General features: G+C 42.8%; 1 protein-coding gene across 1 annotated transcript in view; it reads right to left on the bottom strand.

Moving 5' to 3' along the window:
• PREX2 (phosphatidylinositol-3,4,5-trisphosphate dependent Rac exchange factor 2) overlaps positions 1 to 24,963 on the bottom strand; it is a 370,987-nt gene that overhangs the window by 258,493 nt on the left and 87,531 nt on the right. The window contains exons 5-7 of the mRNA XM_040354370.1: positions 20,366 to 20,467; positions 15,884 to 16,045; positions 6,282 to 6,415 (exon numbers count right to left, since the gene is read on the bottom strand). Of these exons, the coding sequence (XP_040210304.1) occupies positions 6,282 to 6,415; positions 15,884 to 16,045; positions 20,366 to 20,467 (398 nt within the window). The remainder of the gene's footprint in view (positions 1 to 6,281; positions 6,416 to 15,883; positions 16,046 to 20,365; positions 20,468 to 24,963) is intronic.

Below are 24,963 nucleotides of genomic sequence, written 5' to 3'. Positions count from 1 at the left end.
AAAATATATATTTGAGACACTGTAGTAGTGATCATTAAGTATCAGAGTTCACCTATGCTGCACTTGAGAGGACTATGCAACAATGTAGCCACAATTGATTGACGGGTTCCCATTACTTATGGGTAGTGTCCATTCTAATATATCAAGTAGATATGTCCATCAGATATTGAAATCTTGTTGAACTGCTAATAGCAATTAGGCTTACATGAATATTGGATGTGTTGATATATACACTGTTGGTGAGCAGATAATTGATCAGCATTCCACAGAAAATAAACGGTTGAAGTTGTACTCACTGTTGGGCTGTTATGTGTAGCTCAGAGTTGTAGCTACCACATCAAATCTGTACTCACGTGCTGCCAGAGAAATTTGCAGCCGAGCCATCCATCCATGTGTAGCACACAGAGCCTGAAGCACTCCTCATCAGTGCAGTAATGATAGGTGAATGATATAGTAATGTCCAGTATAAAACTGCAATTATACAGTGTCTTCAATGATGTTAGGCAAATACCAATCTCCAAAGTTGAGAATAAAGAATGTATTAGGTCTCCATGGGGTCAGTCTCTCCAATTTGAGCGTGCAAGTAATGTTCAGATTGCACTGTTCATGTCTCCATGTGATACTTTTCCTTAAGCTGCTTAGTGGCTCAAGGTAACCATGTTACCGAGCTCCAAAAGAAAAAAGAAAGCACTGAGGTTCAAAATGTGCATCGGGGGGTCCCTGTACCCCAAGAGTTTACATGTTTCGTTCCTTTAGAACTAGGAACTTCGTCAGAACTGGGGGGCTATTGATCTTTACCTCCTATAAAAAGGGAATTCAGAGCTATCCATAATTAACCTAGATGTCAATCAGGTGTAATCAACCCATTATCTCATTTAACCATTAGGTTTACCTGGTGCTCTACATATCAATTTTAAATATACAATTAAAAAGAAACCCATAGCCAAAAACCTATGTTGGTGTGCGCTGTCACATACAATCTATTCCCAATAGGAAAAACGCATTCATACACACGCATTCATGTCTGTCTATGGGGCAAAAAAAAAAAAAAATCTGCAAAAGAAAAAAAGAGTATATGACCACCTCTCCCGTGCTGCTGAACAAGTCTCATTTGCACAGAAATCTTCCACTGAAATGGTGTTGATCGCCTAGGTTTCACACTTTTACAAACGATCGTTTTTTCCACCGGAATAAACTCTGACTGTTTTTTCCGACAGAATTCCGCTCAAGCTATCTTGCATTCACACGGACACACCAAATTCCAACTGTCAAAAACGCAGTGACGTACAACACTACGACGAGCCTAGAAAAATTAAGTTCAATGCTCCCAAGCATGCGCCGAATTGTTTCCGAGCATGTGTGTTTTTTTCTCCGTCGGAATTCTATACAGACGAACGGAATTTCCGATAGAAATTTTTTCCATCGGAAAAAAAGTGTTCTCTTTCTAAGTCTGTCGGAATTTCCGACGGAAAAAGTTTGATGGGGCATACACATGGTCGGAATATCCGATGAAAAAATTTCGGCAGACTTTTTTCATCTGTAATTCTGACCATGTGTACATGGAATTAGACCCCTTTCACACTGACACGTGGCCACGTTAGCTTTACCGTAGTTTTAACAGTGCTTTTCTGGCTTCTAGTGCTTTTCACTTCGCTATTGGCGGAGGAAACGGTTAAAAGCGCCCGCAAATCGCCGCTGCCGAAGGTCTTTGCAGGTGCTTCGGCAGCGCTGCCTATTGATTTCAATGGCAGGGGCGGTGAAGGAGCGGTGTATATCACCACCCCAAAGATGCTGCTTGCACGACTTTTTTTTCAGTCCTGCAAGCGCACCGCCCCAGTGTGAAAGCACTCTGTCTAACGCATAAGTGTATTCTGGGAAATGCCCCCCAATATCTATGCGAGAACCATAAAGCTCACAACACCAATCGCATTCTGCGATCCACCAACCAAAATCTATTCCAGATACCCAAAGCCAGATACAAGTCCAAAGGAGAACGAAGATTTGCAGTCCAAGGACCCAGACTATGGAACGCTCTACCAACCACCATCTGATTGGAGGTAAACCACCTGGCCTTCAGGAGAAAGATCAAGACCCATCTCTTCTGGGGGCCCAGGGAATGGATACCAAGCGCCCAGAGGCGATTCAGTTCGCATTTGTTGCGCTATATAAGTTTCTCACTCACTTACACTGGGGCTGTAGGGAAGACATTTTTCAGGCACTTTACAGGCTATTTTTGGCCCAAAAGTGCTTGAAAACCGCCTCAGTGTAAAAGAGGCCTAAGTGGTTTCTCCTACTAACCTCCATGTCACTACTGTGTTGTGTAGTGTTGTAGGGGACAGTGGGAAAACCCAAAGAGTGCTTCAGGGAACACAGAGGATCAACACTCTCGGTAGTGTCAGGATCTCAACAGATTGCAGAGGAAGATTTCTTTATGTGCAGTTTCTCCGGAGCTTAACAAACAGGCAAAAGCTCTGGTGACTGCCATCATCCAATCATGTGCAAGCAAAATTGCAGTTCTTATTTTTTTCCTTGCGCGTGATTGGGTTTTCTTTGCAAAGTGAAGAATTACCTCATTTACTAAGCTCTGGAGCAACTGCTCAGGGTCACATTAAACAGACCCTGTTGATTGACCATATTTTAGGGCATGTTATTCACCTATAAAGGCCTCCCTTATATTGAATTGATATTCAAAAGCCCTGAGTGTGCTGCTGGGCACCGCCATATTAGTTGTGATATCAGCAGTCCCAGCAGTGATGCCGCTGTCATTTTTGTCAACGAACAGCTGGAAAATGGAGTGAAGAGCAAGGACCTCTCTCTGCTCCCTCCAATATCAGCCTACTGTGGTCAGAAAAGAGCAGGCAGACAGGGCACTCGCTGAGAACAGACCTTCTTCTCAGGACAGGCACTCACCGGGGAGTAAAGGCAGGCTGCCCTTCTTTGCGTCCACTTGTCATGAGACATATCACATGGTCAAGGGGAAAGGGAAGAAGTAGAAGCATTGTTCCCTGGTGGGCATCACTATAAGAAGAAGATCTGCATTGCAAGTACACAGAGGGCGGGGGAGGCAACTCAGTCCAAGAGCTTCCCTCTCAGAGCCACCCTACCGCCTTCAAAGCCCTTCAGCTACCCTGCCTCCCCAAAGCCTCATACACACGAATATCAAATGAATGATTGTTGTTTTTTTTTTTGTTTTTTTTTGCATGCTCGTCTCATATCCAAATCCAATAGGTTACTAAAATTCTCGTACAACAGAAAACATATTCCAAAGTGATTTAATGTGATGTATTGTTTTGCATAATTTCTAAGCATGCGTGGTCTTGGTCTTCCGATTTTTTTGGCCAAATACTGTACCGATTAAATGAAAATCTTTCGTTCTGGTATTGTACAAGAATTTTTTTTGTGTTTATCCCTTCGGATAATTTTGCACGAACTGTCGTGATTGGCTCTCAAAAGCTGTGTACTAACGTTCAGCTTCGAAAGCGGTATTTTTCATCTGATTTTCTGATCGTGTGTACTAGGCATTAGGGTCACACAGGGCTCCTTAGTTAAATACACCCCAGACCCCTACTTCATCCCACTGACAAATAGATTCATTCCCTCCATTGACAGCACAGGCGCAGGGGCATTTTTTTCCCTTTAGTGACACCTTCTACACAGGAGCATCTGTTTCCTTTCAGTGACACCACCAATGCAGGCACATTTTTTCCTCACATTGGTCCTTGGTCTTTTTTTTATTTTTTCAATATTAGCCCCTTATTTTACTGCGGGACAGTACTGTAGGAAAAAATGTACACCACTATTAAATTCATACATTAGTGACTTTTTGGCACAGCAAGCTGCATGCTCTGCTATTAGTCCGCCTTTTGCGCCACCCATGGAAGGTCACAGTTAGAAATCTTTGCTCTCTGGACACAATATGATCTTGTTCCGGCACTGGTATCAACGTACCTAAAATTCTTTGTCCTTCATCCTCATTTCACCTCACTTCTATTTGCACTTTTAGGCTTCTTATTTTTGTTGGGCCCCTTTGGTGCGCCCTGGTCCCCGGGCTTGCTCCTACTACATCTCCTGGACAGAGTTTACCCCGTTAGAGTCACTCCCATTTTGTTGTGATCTTTGATAAAACTATTCTGCTTATGGTGCCCTTTATACATTGATTTTTGTATTTTTATTTGTAAGTTTACCTTTATATATATATATATATATATATATATATATATATATATACACACACACACACACACTTTTTTGTTCATGACATTGTTTTTCCACGGATACAGTATTTACAAAAATATTATGTCTGACTCCTGATAAAGTGGGCGTTGCTCCACGAAACGTGTAGAGACTACAGTCTGAAAGTGCACCAATTCTATTGTTTCTCCAATTTTGTATATATGTTAGTTTCAGTAATATGTCTATACTGTGCTTGTTTTTATGACATGTGTAGTGTCTACTTTGTTCGATTTTAATCTTTATATGAAATAAATTGTATATTTTTTAAACCTCTTTACCACCGGGCTAATTTTTCAGATTCGGTGTTTACGAGACTAAAACAGTTTTTTTTGCTAGAAAATTACTTAAAACCCCCAAACATTATATATTTTTTTTCTAACACCCTAGAGAATAAAATGGTAGTAATTGCAATACTTTTTGTCACACCGTATTTGCGCAGCGGTCTTACAAGCGCACTTTTTTTGGAAAAAAATCACTTTTTTGAATTAAAAAATAAGACAACAATAAATTTTGCCCAATTTTTTTATATATTGTGAAAGATAATGTTACGCCGAGTAAAATGATACCCAACATGTCACGCTTAAAAATTGCGCCCACTCGTGGCATAGTGTCAAACTTTTACCCTTAAAAATCTCGATAGGCGACGTTTAAAACATTCTACAGGTTGCATTTTTTGAGCTACAGAGTAGCTCTAGGGCTAGAATTATTGCTCTCGCTCTAACGATCGCGGCGATACCTCACTTGTGTTGTTTGAACACCGTTTTCATATGCGGGCGCTACTCGCGTATGCGTTCGCTTCTGTGCGCGAGCTCGTCGGGACGGGGCACTTTAAAAAAAAAATGTTTTGTTTTCTTATTTATTTTTATTTAGTTTTATAATTTTTTACACTGAAATAAAAATAAAAAAATTTGATCACTTTTATTCCTATTACAAGGAATGTAAACATCCTTTGTAATCGAAAAAAGCATGACAGGTCCTCTTAAATATGAGATCAGGGGTCAAAAAGACCTCAGATCTCATATTTAGGCTTAAATGCAAAAAAAATAAATAAATTTGGAAATGTCATTTTTTCAAATGACAAAAAAAAAATGTTACTTTAAGAGGCTGGGCGGGACTGACGTTTTGACGTCACTTCCGCCCAGCAGAGCTATGGGGACGGGTAAAGGAGATTTTTCCTTAAGTCTCGTCCCCGCTCCGCTGCCGAACGGTCGCGATCTCCTCCCTCCCTCCCTCTCCCGCCACCGATAACGGCGATCTCGCGGCGAATTCGCCGCGGAGACCGCCGTTATCGTGTACACCACCGCCCACTGAAGAGATAGATATCTCGGTTGTGGCAGCAGCTGCTGCCATTACCGAGATATTCATCTTTAAAAATAGGACGTCTTTTAGACATGGGGTGGTGGTCAAGAGGTTAACATACAAATATCTACTTTATTTGGCCCATTTCTTAAAAGTCCCATGAACAAAATATTTTCTTTTGGTTTGTACATGTGTTGGGGACTGAGTTCTGTCAGGCCTCGTACACACGACTGAGTTTCTCGGCAAAAACCAGCAAGAAACTTGCTGGGAGATATTTTTTTGCAGAGGAAATGGGTCGTGTGTACATTTTCGTAGAGGAAACTGTCAAGAAACTCGACGAGCCAAAAAGAGAGCATGTTCTCTATTTCCTTGACGGGAATGGAGAAAATTGGCTTGTCGAGTTTCTCAACAGCCTAACAAGGAACTCGACGAGGAAAACGATGTGTTTCACCCGTCGAGTTTCTCGGTCGTGTGTACAAGGCTTCATTGTTATAGCACTTGTGACCTGCCTCTTTCCTTACGAAAACACATCAAGTCCACCTGGCGAAATAAATATACCAGTTGCTGCTGACTTGTATGATGTATTTATGTATATGTACTGTGCAGACATAGTTGCCTGCATATACAACTACATATAATGAAATAAAGACAAGACAAGTAAAAATAGAAACACATTCATACCAGTGCATACATTATATCAATTCCAATTCCATTGACCTACAGTATAAAATGTATTCTCAGACTCTTACCGATGTTTTCTTTTGCAATATACTAGAAGGTTATCAAAGAGGAAGAAGATCCGCTCTTGGATATTCCCAGATGAAATCTTCTGAAGGACACCATGCATTAACATCTCACTGCATGTGTCCGTTACGCTGGATCCCTAACAAAGCAAACAAAAGTATGAAATATATCCATTACACCAAATATGTAAATGACCTTGTACTAGATAACAATAAATGTTTTTTTAATCAGTACCAAAACAGGGATAAATAAGCAAGAAAACAAAGATCTACACTCTTTTCAGTTTCTATGTGTTTTCTCTTATCGATTTGCGTGCACAAAATATGGTTCATTTGGATAAAAGTTAATGAAGAAAATGGCAAAAATATAATAAAGCAAATATAAGAAACATACTCAGATCATTTCAGTAAGAAAAAAACATTAATCTTTTGAAAATATAATATGATAAATAAAATCACCAAGTATAATTGCTTCTCCTGAAAAAAAAAACCTATTTACAAAATGTAAAAAATCTTGAAATTATCAGATATACTAACCTAAACCAACTGAAATATGTCAGATATTCAATAAATGGGTGTATAATACCTGAAAAAGGTGGTGACAGAAGATATTAAAGAAAGTGTGATGACAGTTCATCTGGTTTACAAAATGTAGTATTTTAATCATTAATCCCAATAATAAAGTGTTCAGTAAGTGATGTAACCCAATGAACTGCATATGCATTAGCACCTCTCTATTCCATATTTCAGCTTAATGCTAAAAAAAGTTTTGGATCCCACAGCTCCCGCTCCCCTGTGTCAGTGAGCGGTGGCTGCAGGGGAGAGGAGGGATCACTCAACAATGACTGGGAATTCTGGGAGTTGTGGTGTCACCCATCCCATAACCCGTTGGGGCTCTCTCACAAGGAATCATGTGACTGGACCAGACCACATTACCCGCAGCTACAGAGGTTATTTAAACCCAATAAATTTTTTTTAAAATATTGCAGCTTACCAATCATAGACTTTTTTCCTCTCTGTTTTCACCTGATGATCTAGCCAGTAACATACCTCCTGTATTAAAGTACCCACACTCTGGAGAAAGGAGCACAGGGGCAAAGCAGACAGCAGCATTGGACGGGGAGTGTTAGATGGACTAGCAGGTTTAGTTACAGTAACAAACTGAATCCAAACCTTAGCACAAACTGCAGTTACACAAGCAGCTGAGATAAAGGTTTTACATTAATAAATAAAAGCTGATCATTCAAAGCCGCTCTTTTAGTGGTAAATGGTTTGTTTCAATACTCTTAAAGCGGAGTTCCTCTGTAAGAAAATATTAAAAGCCAGCAGCTACAAATACTGCAGCTGCTGACTTTTAATATTAGGACACTTACCTGTCCTGGAGTCCAGCGACGTCGGCAGCAGAAGACGAGCGATCGCTCGTCACTCTGCTGTCCCCACCGCCATCCTCGGTGAGGGAACCAGGAAGTGAAGTATTGCGGCTTTACTGCCCGGTTCCCTATGGCGCATGTGCGAGTCGCTCAGGGCCATGCTCACTGGTCTCCGCTGTGTTCTGGGAGCCGTGTGTTTCCCAGAACACAACAGGGGGAGGGGGAACTGACGTTCTGCCCGCAGTCTACCGCAGACTGTGTGGCCGGAAGTGGGTGCAAATACCTGTCTTAGACAGGTATCTGCACCCCCCTCCCCCTGAAAGGTGTCAAAAGTGATACCGGAGGGGGGAGGGTTCCGATGAGCGGAAGTTCCACTTTAGGGTGGAGCTCCGCTTTAACTGATAAACTGTAATTGCACAAAAGCTTGTTACTGGTCAGGTCACTAGGTGAAAATAAAGGAAACAAAGCCTTAAAAATAAAAGTAATGCAGCCATTACATCTAGGCATTGATAAGCTGCAGTATAATAAATGTTTGCTTTTGGGTTTAACACCACATGTAGTGTTTTTGCTTTTAGGCCAAAAGGTTAAATTTTGGTCTCATCTGACCAGAGCACCTTCTTCCACATGTTTGCTGTGTCCCCCACATGGCTTCTCGCAAACTGCAAATGGGACTTCTTATGGCTTTCTCTCAACAATGGCTTTCTTCTTGCAACACTTCCATAAAGGCCAGATTTGTGGAGTGCACAACTAATAGTTGTCCTGTGGACAGATTCTCCCACCTGAGATGAAGATCTCTGCAGCTCCTCCAGAGTTACCATGGGCCTCTTGGCTGCTTCTCTGATTAATGCTCTCGTTGCCCGGCCTGTTATTTTAGGTGGACGGCACGGCCATGTCTACAGAACAGCTGTATTTATACTTAGATTCAGTTACACACAGGTGGACTGTATTTACTAATTGGGTGACTTCTGAAGGCAGTTGGTTCCACTAGATTTTAGTTAGGGGTATCAGAGTGGGGGGGGGGGGGGCTGAATACAAATGTACGCCACACTTTTCAGATATTTATTTGTAAAAAAAAATTTAAACCATTTATAATTTTCTTTCCACTTCACAATTATGTGCCACTTTGTGTTGGTCTATCACATAAAATCCCAATAGACTACATTTACGTTTTTGGTTGTAACATGACAAAATGTGGAAAATGTCAAGGGGTATGAATACTTTTTCAAGGCACTGTATGTACTTCTAATATCATTCCTATTTACCAGCACTAAAACCATATCCCTGCAACTGTTTAGAATTTGACCAAACAGCCATAAGTTTAAGCTCTTAAAATGGGAGAAGCTTGACAAAAGTACTATTGATACTTTGAAATTTGGGACAGGGTGTTAAAGACAAAGGGCCGGATTCAGATAGGTTAGCGGACCTTTAGATCCGCGTAACCTATCTGATTTACGATCCGCCGCCGCAAGTTTTTGAGGCAAGTGCTTAATTCAGAAAGCACATACCTCAAAACTTGCGGCGGCGTATCGTAAATCCCCCGGCGGAATTCAAATTCCGCGGCTAGGGGGAGTGTACTATTCGCATCAGGCGCGTCCCCGCACCGATCGAACAGCGCATGCGCCGTCTAGAAAATTTTCCCAGCGTGCATTGCTCCAAATGATGTCGCAAGGACGTCATTGGTTTCGATGTTTATGTAAATTACGTCCATCCGTATTCGCGAACGACTTATGCAAACAACGTAAAAAATTAAAATTTCGTTGCGGGAACGACGGCCATACTTATCATTGGCTGCGCCTCATAGACCCAGGGGTAACTATACGCTGGAAAAAGCCGAACGCAAACGACGTAAAAAAAAAGCCCCGGGCGGTCGTTCGTTTCTGAATCGGCGTAACTCCTCATTTGCATATTCCTCGCTTATACAAATGGAAGCGCCACCTAGCGGACAGCGTGAGATTGCAGCCTAAGATCCGACGGTGTAAGTCACTTACACCTGTCGGATCTTAGGGAGATCTATGCGTAACCTGATTCTATGAATCAGGCGCATAGATCCGACCGACGGAACTCAGAGATACGACGGCGTATATGAAGATACACCGTCGTATCTCTTTGTGAATCTGGCCCATAGATCCTAATTTTTATGTCATTCTCATGTTTTGTTTAGGTCGGTAAAGTAACACCAAATTCTGTTTTAATTTTTTTTATTATAATCAAGTATTTGTAACTGAAAAAAAACACCTTCCTTTGTATCTCCTCTCCAAACTATTTTTTTTGCTGCTGTCACCCTTCTCCCTATTAGATGGTGGCTACATTCATTCTCCATGGTTCTTCTTGAGAGATGGACTACGGACTATAGGGCCCTGTACAAATGGTTTTCTCGTCGGTAAAAGGTCTGGCGAGAAAACCGAGGGGAAAGTCGAGAACCCGGCAGGAAAACTGCCATGGAGCTTTGGCCGGGAATCCCGGCCGTGTGTATGCTCCATCGGCACTGCTTTGCAGTGTTTCCCATAAGTAAGTAGTAGATCTGGTGGAAAAAAAAACTGCTGGGAATCCCGATGGCAAAATAGAGAGCAGGTTCTCTATTTTCCCGCCAGGATTGCCAGCTGTTTTCCTGGCGGGGAAAATGCGAGGAAGCATACACACGTCCGGTTTTCCTGGCCAAAAGCTCTTCTGGCAGTTTTCCTGACTGGAAAACCGGTGGTGTATACAAGGCTTTAGAGTAGTGCACATGACCAAAACTAATGTGCACCGCTTGTTCTGAACAAACAGAGGTAAGAGGGAAAAGTTGATGTTCATGAGCTCACAGAGGACATTACAGAAAACACAGTGGAAAATTAGGTATTATGGTAGTGGATGTGTATAGATTATTTTTGGAGAAAAAGGATATTGCCACTTTTTCTATGATGTTTTTAATTCTTGGTTATGGAAGCAAAGGTTTCAGGTAGGGTCAGGCCCGGATTTACTCCCTTTGCCGCCCCAAGGCCGGGTCCTTCAATGCCACCCCCCGCCTGCGCAGTACAGGGGGGACATTATCCACCAGGAGACTTTTTCGGCAACACATGAAGAAGGAGGGGGGGGTTTGCTGACGAATATGACATTAAGAGGCGGGGGGGTGCTGCTGCCAAAAATTGCATTGAGAAGCGGGGGGGGGGGTGACATTGAGCATTGGGGGGGTCTTACATTGAAAGCCATCTCACCTCCTCTTCCCTCTGTTTTCTCTCCTCTCACCATCCGTGACATGACAGGGGGGAACTCCGGAAATGAAAGTGAAAGTGTCCTCTCCTCTCAGCCGCAGTGCCGCCCCGAGGCCTGGCCTTGTTGGCCTTGTCTGGAATCCAGCCCTGGGTAGGGTACTGAATGAATGGGAGAGCATGCCCACTGTCTTTAAGGAAGGAAATCATGAAAGGTCTGGTGTCGTAGGACATCTAGTAAGAGGGGGGTTATGTTGCAACAGATGATCATTTATTGCCAGGATGTCTATACTAATAAAAAAGCCACATCATATTGTTTGCAGTGGGGATGTAAGCCAGGCTTTGATCTTCACTAATTCTAAAAATAACTATCTTTTGCAAAGCCATGCCTCCCTTTTAAACATTTCCTTCTGTTAGGAAATCTCTTTGTTTCTTCGTTCTTATTCATAAAGATCAGCCGAATTCCAGATGTTTATTCAACAAACCCAAATGTGTTACACGACAAGGGGTTCAATGGTGTATCTCATTTGTGCTGATACAGTGATGTTTCTGTGAGGCCGCGTACACACGACCAAGAAACTCGACGGGCAAAACACATAGTTTTCCCAGTCGAGTTCCTTGTTCGGCTGTCAAAAAACTCGTCGAGCCAAATTTTCCCATTGCCCGTCGAGGAAATAGAGAACATGCTCTTTTTTTGGCTCGACGAGTTTCCCGACAGGTTTCTCGGCAAAATACGTCTCCCATCGAGTTTCTTGCTGGATTCTGCCGAGAAAACTGGTCGTGTGTACGCGGCCTGATTGTTTTGTTAAAGTGATTGTAAATGATCACCTTGTAAAATAACCCATTCAGTTTAATAAAGAAATGAAAGGCAAATCATATTCTCTATTCTGCATAGAGCTGGGGGGGGGGGGGGAAGCAGCAGCACACTGAGCTTCACGGTGAAAAACTGTGTGCAGGGCCGCCATCAGGGGGTACAGGCATTACACCTGTAAGGGGCCCGACGGTCCCCAGGGGCCTTTCTGGCCCCCCTCCCCTTTTTTTTATTTATTTATTTTTTGCATTACACCTGTAAGGGGCACAATGGTCCCCAGGGCCCCTTACAGGCTCGACCCCCCCCCCCGCTTATTAACTCACGTGAGGAGAAAAGAGATTACACTTGTTTTTTTTATTCATCACCCCCCCCCGCTTCTCTGCTCCAGGGGGGCCCTGCCTAAAGCTGTGTAAGGGGCCCAAAAATTTGTGATGGCTGCCCTGGCTGTATGTGGCCTGTCAGGACACGTCTGATCATTGGAGGAGAGTACACCGAGTTCCCAGCATAGCTAGAGTACTGACAACGGTGTGCTATTCTTCTTAGCGTCGTCATTTTTTAATTGGAAAGCAGAGGGACTGGCAGGAGCACTGGGGATTTCACATAAAGGAAGCAATATAAAGGGAACAAGATACTTTCTCATACAAGTACATGGTACAACAGGCACATATCAGGAATATGAAGTGTTGGGTTAACCACTTAAGCCCCGGACCAATATGCAGCTAAATGCCCAGGAGGTGTTTTTACAATTTGGCACTGTGCTGCTTTAACTGGTAATTGCGCGGTCATGCAATGTTGTACCGAAACGAAATTTGCGTCCTTTTCTTCCCACAAATAGAGCTTTCTTTTGGTGGTATTTGATCACCTCTGCGGTTTTAATTTTTTGTGCTATAAACAAAAATAGAGCGACAATTTTGAAAAAAAATCAATATTTTTTACTTTTTTCTATAATAAATATCCCCCCAAAAAATATAAAAAAAAACATTTTTTTTCCCTCAGTTTAGGCCGATACGTATTCTTCTACATATTTTTGGTAAAAAAAAATCGCAATAAGCGTTTATGAGTTGGTTTGCGCAAAATTTATAGCGTTTACAAAATAGGGGATAGTTTTATTGCATTTTTATTCATTATTTTTTTTTTACTACTAATGGCGGCGATAAGCGATTTTTTTCATGACTGCGACATTATGGCAGACACTTTGGACAATTTTGACACATTTTTGGGATCATTGTAATTCTCACAGCAAAAAATGCATTTAAATTGCATTGTTTCTTGTGAAAATTACAGTTGCAGTTTGGGAGTTAACCACAGGGGGTGCTGAAGGAGTTATGTTTCACCTAGTGTGTGTTTACAACTGTAGGGGGGTGTGGCTGTAGGTCTGACGTCATCGATTGTGTCTCCCTATAAAAGGGATGACACGATCGATGCAGCCGCCACAGTGAAGCACGGGGAAGCCGTGTTTACATACGCCTCTTCCTGTTCTTCAGCTCCAGGGAGCGATCGCGAGGGGGGCGGCTAGAAACGAATAGCCGCGCCCTCATCCCGGATCACTCCCCGAAGCTTACCGACCGCCATATGTACCGGGGGGGGGGGGGGGTCCCGATCAGACCCCCGACCCACGTCTAGGCAGGCACGTCGTTCTGCCTGTCCGTGCCATTCTGCCGACGTATATGTACATGCGGCGGTCGTTAAGCAGTTAACAAGCGCTTAAAGTGGATGTAAACCGAAAAAAAAATGATTTTATTTTTTGATGTCACAATGTAGAGTATAAGATTTCCTATCATCTGTGCCCAGTCTTGCCACACAGAGTTAATCCAGCTCTGAGCAATCCTCTTTTATTATTCAGTGAAAATTAACAGACTTCCAGATAAAACCCTGTCTAAATACAAAGTTCTTTCCTCTCTCCCTGCTTTGAGTGACAGGTTATTTACATATCTAGCTTGGACATGTTTATCATATGTTATGTTATGTTTATCATAATATGAGGTGATCCAAAGTATAAAAAGTGAGAAATCCACCCCTCCCCCACATAACACATCCTGGTAATATACAATGACCTGTGGATCACCTGTGGAGTGGCTATGCCCAAATCATCTTCAGTCTCATGCCAGGAGTACTGGATGGTGCAATACCTGCATGAAGGTCATCGATGCTAAGCTCAGGATAGGAGGTGGGACTCCTTAGCTGTCCAGAATACTTAGTTGCAATAAAGTGTTTTCTTATGTAACTATTTTCTTTTAAGACGAAAGATGCATTGTTAAAAAAAATCCCCTTTTTTTTTCTTCTATTTTTGTGTCCAAAACAAACAAAGCACTGCAGTATTGGTCCACGTTAGATTGAAATAACAAAACAAATGCAAAACTTTAGCAATCCAGGCTATGCTCTTTGAGAGACCCTAAGCCAGCCCTTCTACCCAGAAGAACTCCTGCTAAGGATAGTCTATTGGGAGTCATTGGGAAATTACCCTTTACATTGGTGGAGAGTGCAAACCCCTTTACAGTGGTGGTTAGAATGCCTGCTAGAACCCCTAGAAACCTTTAACCACTTAAGGACTCCTTCACGCCGATATACGTCGGCAGAATGGCACGGCTGGGCACAACCACGTACGTGTCTCTTTAAGGCCCGAAGCTCCGTGACCGTGCCCGCGGGACCCGTGGACCTGATCGCTGCAGGTGTTCCCCGAGATCGGTCACTGGAGCTGAAGAACAGGGAGAGGTGTGTGTAAACACACCTTCCCTGTTCTTCGTTGTGGCAATGTCAGTGATCGTCTGTTCCCTGATATAGGGAAAGACGATCACTGACGTCACACGTACAGCCCCGTCCCCCTACAGTTAGAAACACATATGAGGTCACACTTAACCCCTTAAGCGCCCCCTAGTGGGGCCATAAGGGGTTAATAAAACTATCCCCTATTTTGTAAACGCTAAAAATGTTAGACAAACCAATCGATAAACGCTTATTGTGATTTTTTTACCAAAAATAGGTAGAAGAATACATATCGGCCTAAACTGAATCGCAAAAAGGGGCAAGGTCCATAACCTGCATAATGGTCCAAGTCTTTAGTGGTTAAAGGAACCCTAAGGTTCCACATTGCCCTGGTGAAAAATAGCTGTCCTAAACAGTACGTTTTCAAAATTTTTAGTGCATAAAATTGTTTTAAAAAAATGTAACGTAAAGAATGTCTAAACCAAGAATAACAAAATATATATATTGCAGATCCAGTCCTTAGATGTGGTGGCTGGAATTTTTTTTTATTTTTCAGATTAAGAACAGTTACAGAAATAACTGCTGCTGATCTTTCGAGACATGCACTGTCTTAGTCCTGTGAACTGAACTAAAAGTAAAAACATTCTTATTTGCCTTCCAAGCTGTCTTCTGTAAACTACTAATTCACCACCCCCCTCCCTCTTTATGTGATACAGGTGAATAGAGTTAGACATAGGCCCCGTACACACGACCAGTTTCCTCGGCAGAATTCAGCTTCCGACCGAGTTTCTGGCTGAATTCTGCCGAGAAACCCGGCCGTGTGTACACTTTCGGCCGAGGAAGCCGACGAGGACCTCGGCGAGGAAATAGAGAACATGTTCTCTATTTCCTCGTTGTTCTATGGGTGAACTCGGCCCGCCGAGGTCCTCGGCGGCTCCAGGACTGAACTGGCCGAGGAACTCGATGTGTTTGGCACGTCGAGTTCCTCGGCCATAGTATAGAGATTTCTCTGCAGGGTGCCTAGTTCTCTTCCTGGCACACATTCCAGCATGGTGAGGGATGATAGCTTTGGTTCTGATGAACTGCACTCAAGATGGTCCCATGGAGACCCGCTCCCTCCTCCCTTCTCATCCATTCAGAAAAGACTATGCATTGTTTACACTGAATGTAATACAATCTCCAAATGAGGGAGATAACCCTGTCATTCATCTGACCCCCCCCCCCTCCCCCACCAATTCAGAGATTGTTTTAAATTCAGTGTAAACAATGCACAGGCTTTTCTCAATGGATGAAGGGGGGGGGGGCAGGTCACTATCGGACCATCTTGAATGCAGTTTCAACTGAAGACCAGAAGCAATTAATCGCCACCATGCCAGAAGTTCAACACCAGGAAGAGGACCCGACAGGCGGACACCCTGCACAGAAGATTTCTACATGAAACAGCAGTCCACACAATGTGGGATATACTTCATAACAGGTAAATTATTGACTAATATTCAACTTTGAGAACACAAGGCTGCTTTCATAGACTCTCACCTCCCATCCCTCAATATGGCTCTGCCATTCCTCTAACATTTCTAATTTCTCCATCCTTCTCTTGGCCTCATTGATATTGGAGCACACAGCCTTCATTGCTTGTAGTGCCTCCATCACATTTGCATGGTCACTGTGCCTCTTTGGGGTCCTCTTCAGTAACTCCTGTGTAAAAAAATATATAGATATATAAATATATGCATATATTAAACTGATACAATAGTTTGGGGCTTGAATGTGGGATATTTATAATAAGTAACATTTAGTAATAATGTCCATGCCAGCGTTTTGTTTTCACAGCACAGTTTAATTTTGTCAAAGAGGCTGGCCATACATCATTCAATTGTCTTGTGCAATTTTCCTTTAGATTTACCAAAACCATAAAATATGAGGTCAAACCTAAACACTTTCAATTCATATGCAATTAGGCAGGCGCTTGTACTACATAGTTGAAGGTAAATCTAAAGAAAATTGAATAAAAAAAATTGTAGAATATATGGCCAGCTTTAGTCAGAGTCTAGTTTTGCCAGCAAGATCCCACCTCCAGTAAACACATTAGTCTTTCCCCAAAATGGGAAGTTCCACTACCTACTCCCACCTCCAGTCAGATTGCGGCGCTGATCCAAGCAGAAGTTCGGCCCCTCTCCTTCCCCTGCAGCCTTCTAGGACACATCAGAGGTTCCAGAACAAGAAAAAAAGCAGAAAAGCGCCTTTGAGTGCAAGGTTTAATGTTTACAATAATGTAATCCAACACTTACTTAGAAGGCCTCGTACACACGACCGAGTTTCTCGGCAAAAAACAGCAAGAAACTTGCTGGGAGATATTTTTTTGCCGAGGAAACCGGTCGTGTGTACGGGAATGGAGAAAATTGGCTTGTCGAGTTTCTCGACGGCTTCACAAGGAACTCGACGAGCAAAACGATGTGTTTCGCCCGTCGAGTTTCTGGGTCCTGTGTACGAGGCCGAAGTAAGGGATGACAAATTCATGGAAGTTGGAATCTCCTGGATTGGTCCCCAACGTCTCTGGCGCGTCCTGTATGAGCGGGGTGTCCAGTTGCGGTAACCGCAACGTCCCTGGAGGAAACTGGTAGTCCTCTCAATGCCTGGAGGAGATGGAGGTATTCAGTGACACTTGAAAAAGGAGCTCACATGCTCTGTGCGAGTCTCACGCATGCTCTGAAATGTGTTGTGTTTCTCCATACTCCAGTGACGTCACACGCTCACGGGCTTGTTCACAGAGCGGAATACCTCCATCTCCTCCAGCCATCAAGAGGTCTAGCCAGCTTTCTCCAGGGACATCGCAGTTACCGCAGCTGGACACTCCACTCATACAGGACACCCCAGAGATGTTGAAGACCGATCCAGGAGATTGCACCTTCCATGAGCGTGTCATCCCTTACTTTCTATATAAGTGTTGGATTACATTTTATTGTAAACATTAAACCTTGCACTCAGAGACGCTTTTCTTCTTTTTTTCTTGTCTTGTCTTGTCTACCAGAGATGGCTTTGCTGTGCCCTGAGTGCTTGTCTTATCCCTGAGATGTTATAAACATCCACCTATAAAGACAGAGGGGTAGATTCAGAAAGAATTTACGCTGGCGTATCTATTCATATGCCACGTAACTTCCAGGATGCTCTGGTTATTTTTTCTGTATTCAGAAAACAAGATACGCCGGAAATTTTGCTAAGATCCGACTGGTGTAAGTCTCTTACGCCGTCGTATCTTAGTTGCATATTTACGCTGGCCGCTAGGTGGCGCTTCCGTCGATTTATGCGAGGAATATGCAAATTAGGTAGATACGCCGATTCAGAAATGTACGTCCGCCCGACGCATTTTTTTACGTCGTTTACGTTAGGCTTTTTCCGGCGTAAAGTTACCCCTGTTATATGAGGCGTATTAAGTATGGAAGTCGGGCCAGCGTAAAATTTTCCGTCGATTACGTCGTTTGCGTAAGTCGTTCGTGAATAGAGCTGTGCGTAATTTACGTTCACGTCGAAAGCATTGGATTTTTGCAAGTTAATTTGGAGCATGCGCACTGGGTTACGTTCACGGACTGCGCATGTGCCGTTAGTCAAAAACGTCAATTACGTGGGGTCAGCCTTCATTACCATACAACACGCCCACTACATGGATAATTTGAATTCCGCGGGCTTACGCTGGACCACATACGCTACGCTGCCTTAACTTAGGGCGCAGGTTCTTTCTGAATACAGAACCTGCCTCACTAAGTTACGGCGGCGTAGCGTATCTGAGATAGGCTAAGCACGCAGAAATTTACGCTGGCCTATTTGAATCTACCCCAGATTGTCTTAAATTTACCTGAGCATTATTTAAACCCCGATCCCTGGACTTGTCCTATATTTACTCACTGTCCATTTTAATTGTAATCTTTTACCAATATCCTGAGCACTAGCATATGTATATTTTCAGAGGTTCCAGAAGACTGTGGGACCTTTCACATAGCGCAGTGCATCTCCCACATGCACAGTGGGAAGCTGGCTGTGAAGCCACAAGGCTTCACTGCTGGTTTCCCTTCCCTTAGTTAATATGCCGATGCCTGGGTTCGAAGCCAACTGAAGAATCAACATGGTTGAGGACAGTGCTGGATCTTTGGACAGGTAAAAGTCATTATATTAAAAGTCAGCAGCAACAGTATTTGTAGCTACTGACTTAAAATATTTTTTTGGGGGGGTGCGGAACTTGAGCTCCTCTTTAAGGGCACTAGTATAGCAACATGTTTCACACCACCATATTCACTTACAGAAAGATAGACAAATACCTATTAACCACTTGATTACCGAGCCTGTTTTTCAGATTCGGTGTTTACGAGACTAAAACTGTTTTTTTTGCTAGAAAATTACTTAAAACCCCCAAACATTATATATATATATTTTTTTTTTTCTAACACCCTAGAGAATAAAATGGCAGTCATTGCAATACTTTTTGTCACACCGTATTTGCGCAGCGGTCTTACAAGCGCACTTTTTTTGAAAAAAAAACACTTTTTTGAATTAAAAAATAAGACAACAATAAATTTTGCCCAATTTTTTTATATATTGTGAAAGATAATGTTACGCTGAGTAAAATGATACCCAACATGTCACGCTTAAAAATTGCGCCCGCTCGTGGCATGGCGTCAAACCTTTACCCTTAAAAATCTCGATAGGCGACGTATAAAAAATTCTACAGGTTGCATTTTTTGAGCTACAGAGTATGTCTAGGGCTAGAATTATTGCTCTCGCTCTAACGATCGCGGCGATACCTCACTTATGTGGATTGAACACCGTTTTCATATTCGGGCGCTACTCGCGTATGCGTTCGCTTCTGTGCGCAAGCTCGTCGGGACGGGGCGTTTTTAAAAAATTATTTTTTTGTTTTCTTATTTATTTTTATGTAGTTTTATAATTTTTTACACTGAAATAAAAAATAAAAAAAAATATCACTTTTATTCCTATTACAAGGAATGTAAACATCCCTTGTAATAGAAAAAAGCATGACAGGTCCTCTTAAATATGAGACCTGCGGTCAAAAAGACCTCAGATCTCATATTTAGACTTAAATGCAAAAAAAAAAAAAAAAAATGAAACTGTCATTTTTTCAAATGACAGAAAAAAAATGTTTCTTTAAGACGCTGGGCGGGACTGACGTTTTGACGTCACTTCTGCCCAGCAGAGGTATGGGGACGGGTGGGGGCGATTTTTCCCTCAGTCGCAACCCCACACAGGTGCCGAATGGACCCGATCGCCTCCGACGCTACCGACGGCTCCGGTAAGCGGCGGAGGGCGTGGGAGAGCGGCGGGAGGGGTGGCCCCTCTCCCGCCACCGATAACGGCGATCTCGCGGCGAATCCGCCGCGGAGACCACCGTTATCATTTACAGGACCGTTGGCACTAAAGATGGATACCTCGGTTGTGGCAGCAGCTGCTGCCGTTACCGAGATATCCATCTTTAAAAACAGGACGTATTTTGACTATGGGCCAGTAACCAAGTGGAAGTATCATAGGCCAAATGCAAACAGGGGGTTGGCTGCAGTGAATTGGGGCATCATAAAAACAGGGCTGAACCTAAAAAAGTTCAAGGCATCTTACAGTTCTATTTGAAACACTTTAATTTGCTTATTTTACTTGGAAATACCAGAGTAGCCATAATGCCCATCTAGGCATGTTTTGTCCTAATAGTGCATGTAATTTATATTAAAAGCAAGTCAAATAACCCATTACAACACACATATATAAATAATGGATGCATATACAGTACATATAAAAACAGCCTGGATATGAGGTGTGCTCAGTATTGATGAGACTGTTCCACAATGATCACTGTTAGATGTCGCCTATATTGTGCCAAGTTTGTTCTGCATAATAACGGGCCTGTTAAAGGGAGAGCAAGGAAATGGAGGCTGATTGTATGAAAGACATTGAAAAAAACTGAGTAGCATGCTTCACCCTTCTAATAACATCCCCTAGCAACCAGGGCATACTTACTCTCAAAAGAAGTGGGTACTTGCATATTCTCTGTATTGGAGCAACTAGATATCCTTCCAGAGGAACATCTGTGTTCTTCCTTCCACTAAGTACCATGCAATTCTGAAAACACAAACAAAACCCAGGTTTTAGGCAGATCCTGGCTATGTCATTCACTTTTTCCATGCTCTGATATTCACACGTGGGTGTATGCAATGTGTGCTTACAGGAGAGTTCAGATTTGTACCATACGTGGTTTGCTGAACTTCCACTACAATTTACTAACAAACAGGAAAAAAGGATTCATGTCCAAAATCACTCACTGTTTCTCGGTGTAAAGTCAATAGAATTAACAATTTATATGAAATAGACATTTTACTAATGTGTATAACTGTAGCTGTTACTCTAAACTGCGATTTTTGTAAGAAAAAAAAATTTTGACATACCTTTAAAATTCCATATCTTGGAGTTAAAAAAATAAGAAAATAGGAGTTGATTCTTATTACATGGGTTGCCACTAACTTCAGGTGATTGGACTCTTTGCTGGGTACTGCCCCCAGTGTAGTTATATCACCCCACTGACTCTCTGAGGCTCCAGTTGTTTAGCAAGTAGTAAGGAGATCACAGAGGAGGAGGAAAGGGACCCATCTCATGTACTGTATTCCAAAATATGAAATTTACAGGTACGTCAAAATTCATATTATCTAAATCGTACAGCACGGGACACGGGAATTGATTCTTAAACCATGTGATCGCCCCAAGTAATTCATTTTGAAGTGGGTAACAAAGCAACTAAAACTGCAGCAGCAGGCCCATGAAAAGAACACTAATGCCGCGTAAACACGGTCGGAATTTCCGACAACAAATGTTCAATGTGAGCTTGTTGTCAGAAAATCCGACCGTGTGTATACTCCATCGAACATTTGCTGTCGGAATTTCCAACAACAAATGTTTGAGAGCTGGTTCTCATTTTTTCCAACAACAAAAGTTCATGTCGGAAATTCCGATCGTCTGTAGCCAATTCTGACGCACAAAAATCCTACGCATGCTTGGAATCAATTAGACGCATGCTCGGAATCATTAAACTTCATTTTTCTCGGCTCATCGTAGTGTTGTATGTGACCGCGTTCTTGACGTTCGGAATATCCGACAACATTTATGTGACCGTGTGTATGCAAGACAAGTTTATGACAACATTCCGCCGGAAAAAAATCCATGGTTTTGTTGTCGGAATGTCCTATCGTGTGTACGTGGCATAAGGGTCAACGGACCTGGACAGACGAACGAGAGCAGAAGCACCTTGTATCCGAAGTAGAGATGCACAGAGGCTCTAATAGCCACCTGTCAAAATACAGTTCCCTGAGGACAGAAGCCCTGGAAGAAAGGCAAAATAACCACCCAGCCAGGTGGAAGAGGAGGACAGAATCCCACAGAGGGACCTACGGAGCAGCAGAAGATGGGTCAGTTGAAAAGGGAATACATGCCAGGCAGCCACATTTGACAGTCCTGACCTCACCCATAAGGCAAATCGTGAGTGTCTGACATGTCTTCAAGGCAGGAAAATTGACATTTCCACATAAAATGAAAAGAAAAGTCCCAAGGAAGCAATAAGGGCTGCTTTGTCCCCATGTAACATAAGAAAAGGAGGGACCCTCCAGGAAAAACACAGGGGGAGCCAAGGTAGAACTACAGCTGTTAGGGTTAAAGTAGTTGTAAACCTCAGACTTGAAAAACATGTGTACTCGTCTCTATCCAAAACACTGGGTGTGATTTCTCTCTGCTGCCTGGTTCTTCTGTTATCTGCATGAGTGTCTTCTGACAGATTTTTTTGACACCAAGAGAAAAACGTTGATGAGGAGAAGAGCTCCAGCATACAACCTGTGATTGACAGCCGCCCACAGCTGTCCTCTGTTTCCTGCAGTGTGAGGAGGAGAGTGTGTTCCTTGCCTCCAATAAGAGTTCTTCTCCCTTAGCTGTGCAGTTTGAAAGTTCAGATCCCTGTCTCCTAAGTTGTGCTTCTGAGAGATCCTGACAAATTCTGTGTAAATTTTGTGTGTTGAGGAGGGCTGTACAAAATAGATGGCTGCTTACTTATTCATCATGCCATGCAATCAGGGAGGCGTGTAATTGGCCCAAAAAAAAATTCTGCAGCAGGACAATGACCCCAAACATACAGCCACATACAGCTATCTTCAGCGTAAAGAAGAACAAGGGGTCCCGGAAATGATGGTTCAGAGCCCTGATTTCAACATCATCGAGTCTGTCTGGGGTTACAAGAAGAGACCATAGGTGTGCTCAGCCTATTGCATTAGGGTGTGCACCCTAAAGCTCAAACACACGCACATGTCCTGCTCATCGCACACGTGACACACCACCAGAAGAAGGCGAGCCTGACGCGATCTCCGAGGCTGGAGCATCAGCATCCCGCACGCTTAAACCTAATTGCAGTACTAGGAGAAAACAAGGGGGAAGCAGGCTCCATCTTGGGGATGTTCCTCCAGTCCTTCTAAGAACTGGGAGTGCCTGAAACTGCTGGGGGGTGGTAAAAGAAGATTCATCCCAGTAATGTGCATGTCATCCATGATGGTTGGCAATAATGGGTGATTAGGGTGTGCCCAGGCACACCTGGCACACCCTGTATGCACGCCTATGGAAGAGACAGAAAGATTTGAGGCAGCCTACATCCACAGAAGAATAGTTAGTTGTCCAAGTTGTTTGAAACAACCTACCTGCCGAGTTCCTTCAAAAACTGTGTGCACTGTGTGGACCTAGAAGAAATTATGCTGCTTTGAAGGCAAGGGGTGGTCACATCAAATATTGATTTGATTTGTATTTCCATTCTGTTCATTTACTTTCCATTTTGTCAATTGATAAAAAAGAAACTATTAACACTTATTTATGAAAACATTCCTTATTTACAGCATTTTTTTACACCTGACAAAAGCGTTTGCACGGTACTGTACCTCACATGATTGATTATAAAGTATAGGGGGGGTGATTTGTATGTTTCCAAGAAAGAGAGGAACCCAACATAGTGGTTGAAATATGCTTTACTGTTAAAAATCTGAGAATTAGAGATGCTGGGAGATCACTGGATCAGCAGGAATAAAAGAGAGAGTAAATCTCCCCAGTGGGGGCATGGACAGCAATACAACCCCGGCAGAGGTTCTAACCCTACCCTACTCTGTCCAAAATGAGTACAAAAATGTCAAACTTATGGTTTTTAGTCTAAAAATAATTAGGGCTGCGGAAATTAACGATTAATTGTTCAAATAATCGTTAATTTCTTTAATCGACTAAAATTATTTTGATCGACGATCCGCGGAGTGAGCTCCGCAGTCTCGCCCATAGGAAAGACCGCGGCTTCGGCCTAGCTCCAGAGCCGCGGCCATCTTGGTCCACCCGGCGGCAGCCAAGTAGCAGCGCGCTGACGTCATCATCACCCGCCCGCCTGCTTGTATTATCTTCCCTTGCGCACGTGTCCATCAGCTACTCTGCGGGCGGGTCTGTAGGTAAGAGAGGACAACAACCATCCTTTATATTAAAGCATGGGTCATATGTGTATGTAAAGCATGGGGGAATATGTGTATGTAAAGCATGGGGGCAAATGTGTACAGCCCTATCCAGATGTACAAACAAATGCAATGTTTTTAATTCTGTTATATTTAAAGATTTCTATAGCTCTAAGGCTGGCCATGCATGGGTCGAATTTCGGAAAAAAAAAATTTAGAGGAATTTTCGTTCGTATTTCGCACTATTAGTGGGCTGCAGCAACAGCTGATTTTCGTGCGGCCATCGAATTTGAGTAATCGGACATGTCGGAAATTTTTTGAAAAACAAACGATTTTCTAATCAATGATGGGAGAATCGTGAGAGAAATGTAATTGAAAAAGAAATGCGCATGTGCAAGAAAAGAAAACGCCCAGAAAGAAAAGAAGATTCCCAGCTACGAAAATTATTTTCTGTAGCATTATGAGGTGAAATTGAAGGTTTGGTTGGTAAAATTTTGAAATCAATGGTGGCAAAACGTATGGATTTTCTGATTTTCAAAAGATTTTTTTTTCAATTTTTTTTTTTTCTAAATCTTTAAATATAACAGAGTTAAAAACATTGCATTGGTTTGTACATCTGGATAGGGCTGTACGCATTTTTTTCCACAAAAGAAGGGCTGTACATATTTGCTGATCTTCTAAATTGGAGCCTAAAGCTGGGTATATATATATATATTTTTTTTTTGGATCCATAAAGATGATCCGCATGACTGCCATTGCTCTAAAATCTTTCTTTTATTTAGGAAACCACAGTGTACAGAAAAAATATTGACAGATTCCTGCATCAGCACAAGCGTTGTTGATGGAGGGATCTCTCCCACTGAACTATTGTGTTCTAACAAGGACTCCCCCCGACTGCCAGAATACAAAGATCAGCAGCTATTGGCAGCAAATGCTGATCGAATGCTGGCTTTCCAGCATGACAGTTCAACAGAAGCCGTCGTTAGAACAGACAGCAGTACACATTGACTGAAAGTCAGCCGACTGTTGATACACATGTACAGGGTTTAAAGGAGGTGTCCAGCCTGAGCTTGTTAGGCTGGGCATCTCCTATGAGTCACAGGAGTG

Source organism: Rana temporaria, chromosome 5 (genome assembly GCF_905171775.1).
Source record: "Rana temporaria chromosome 5, aRanTem1.1, whole genome shotgun sequence".
NCBI classification, from domain to species: Eukaryota; Metazoa; Chordata; class Amphibia; order Anura; family Ranidae; genus Rana; species Rana temporaria.
This window is presented reverse-complemented; position numbering and strand designations above follow the sequence as displayed.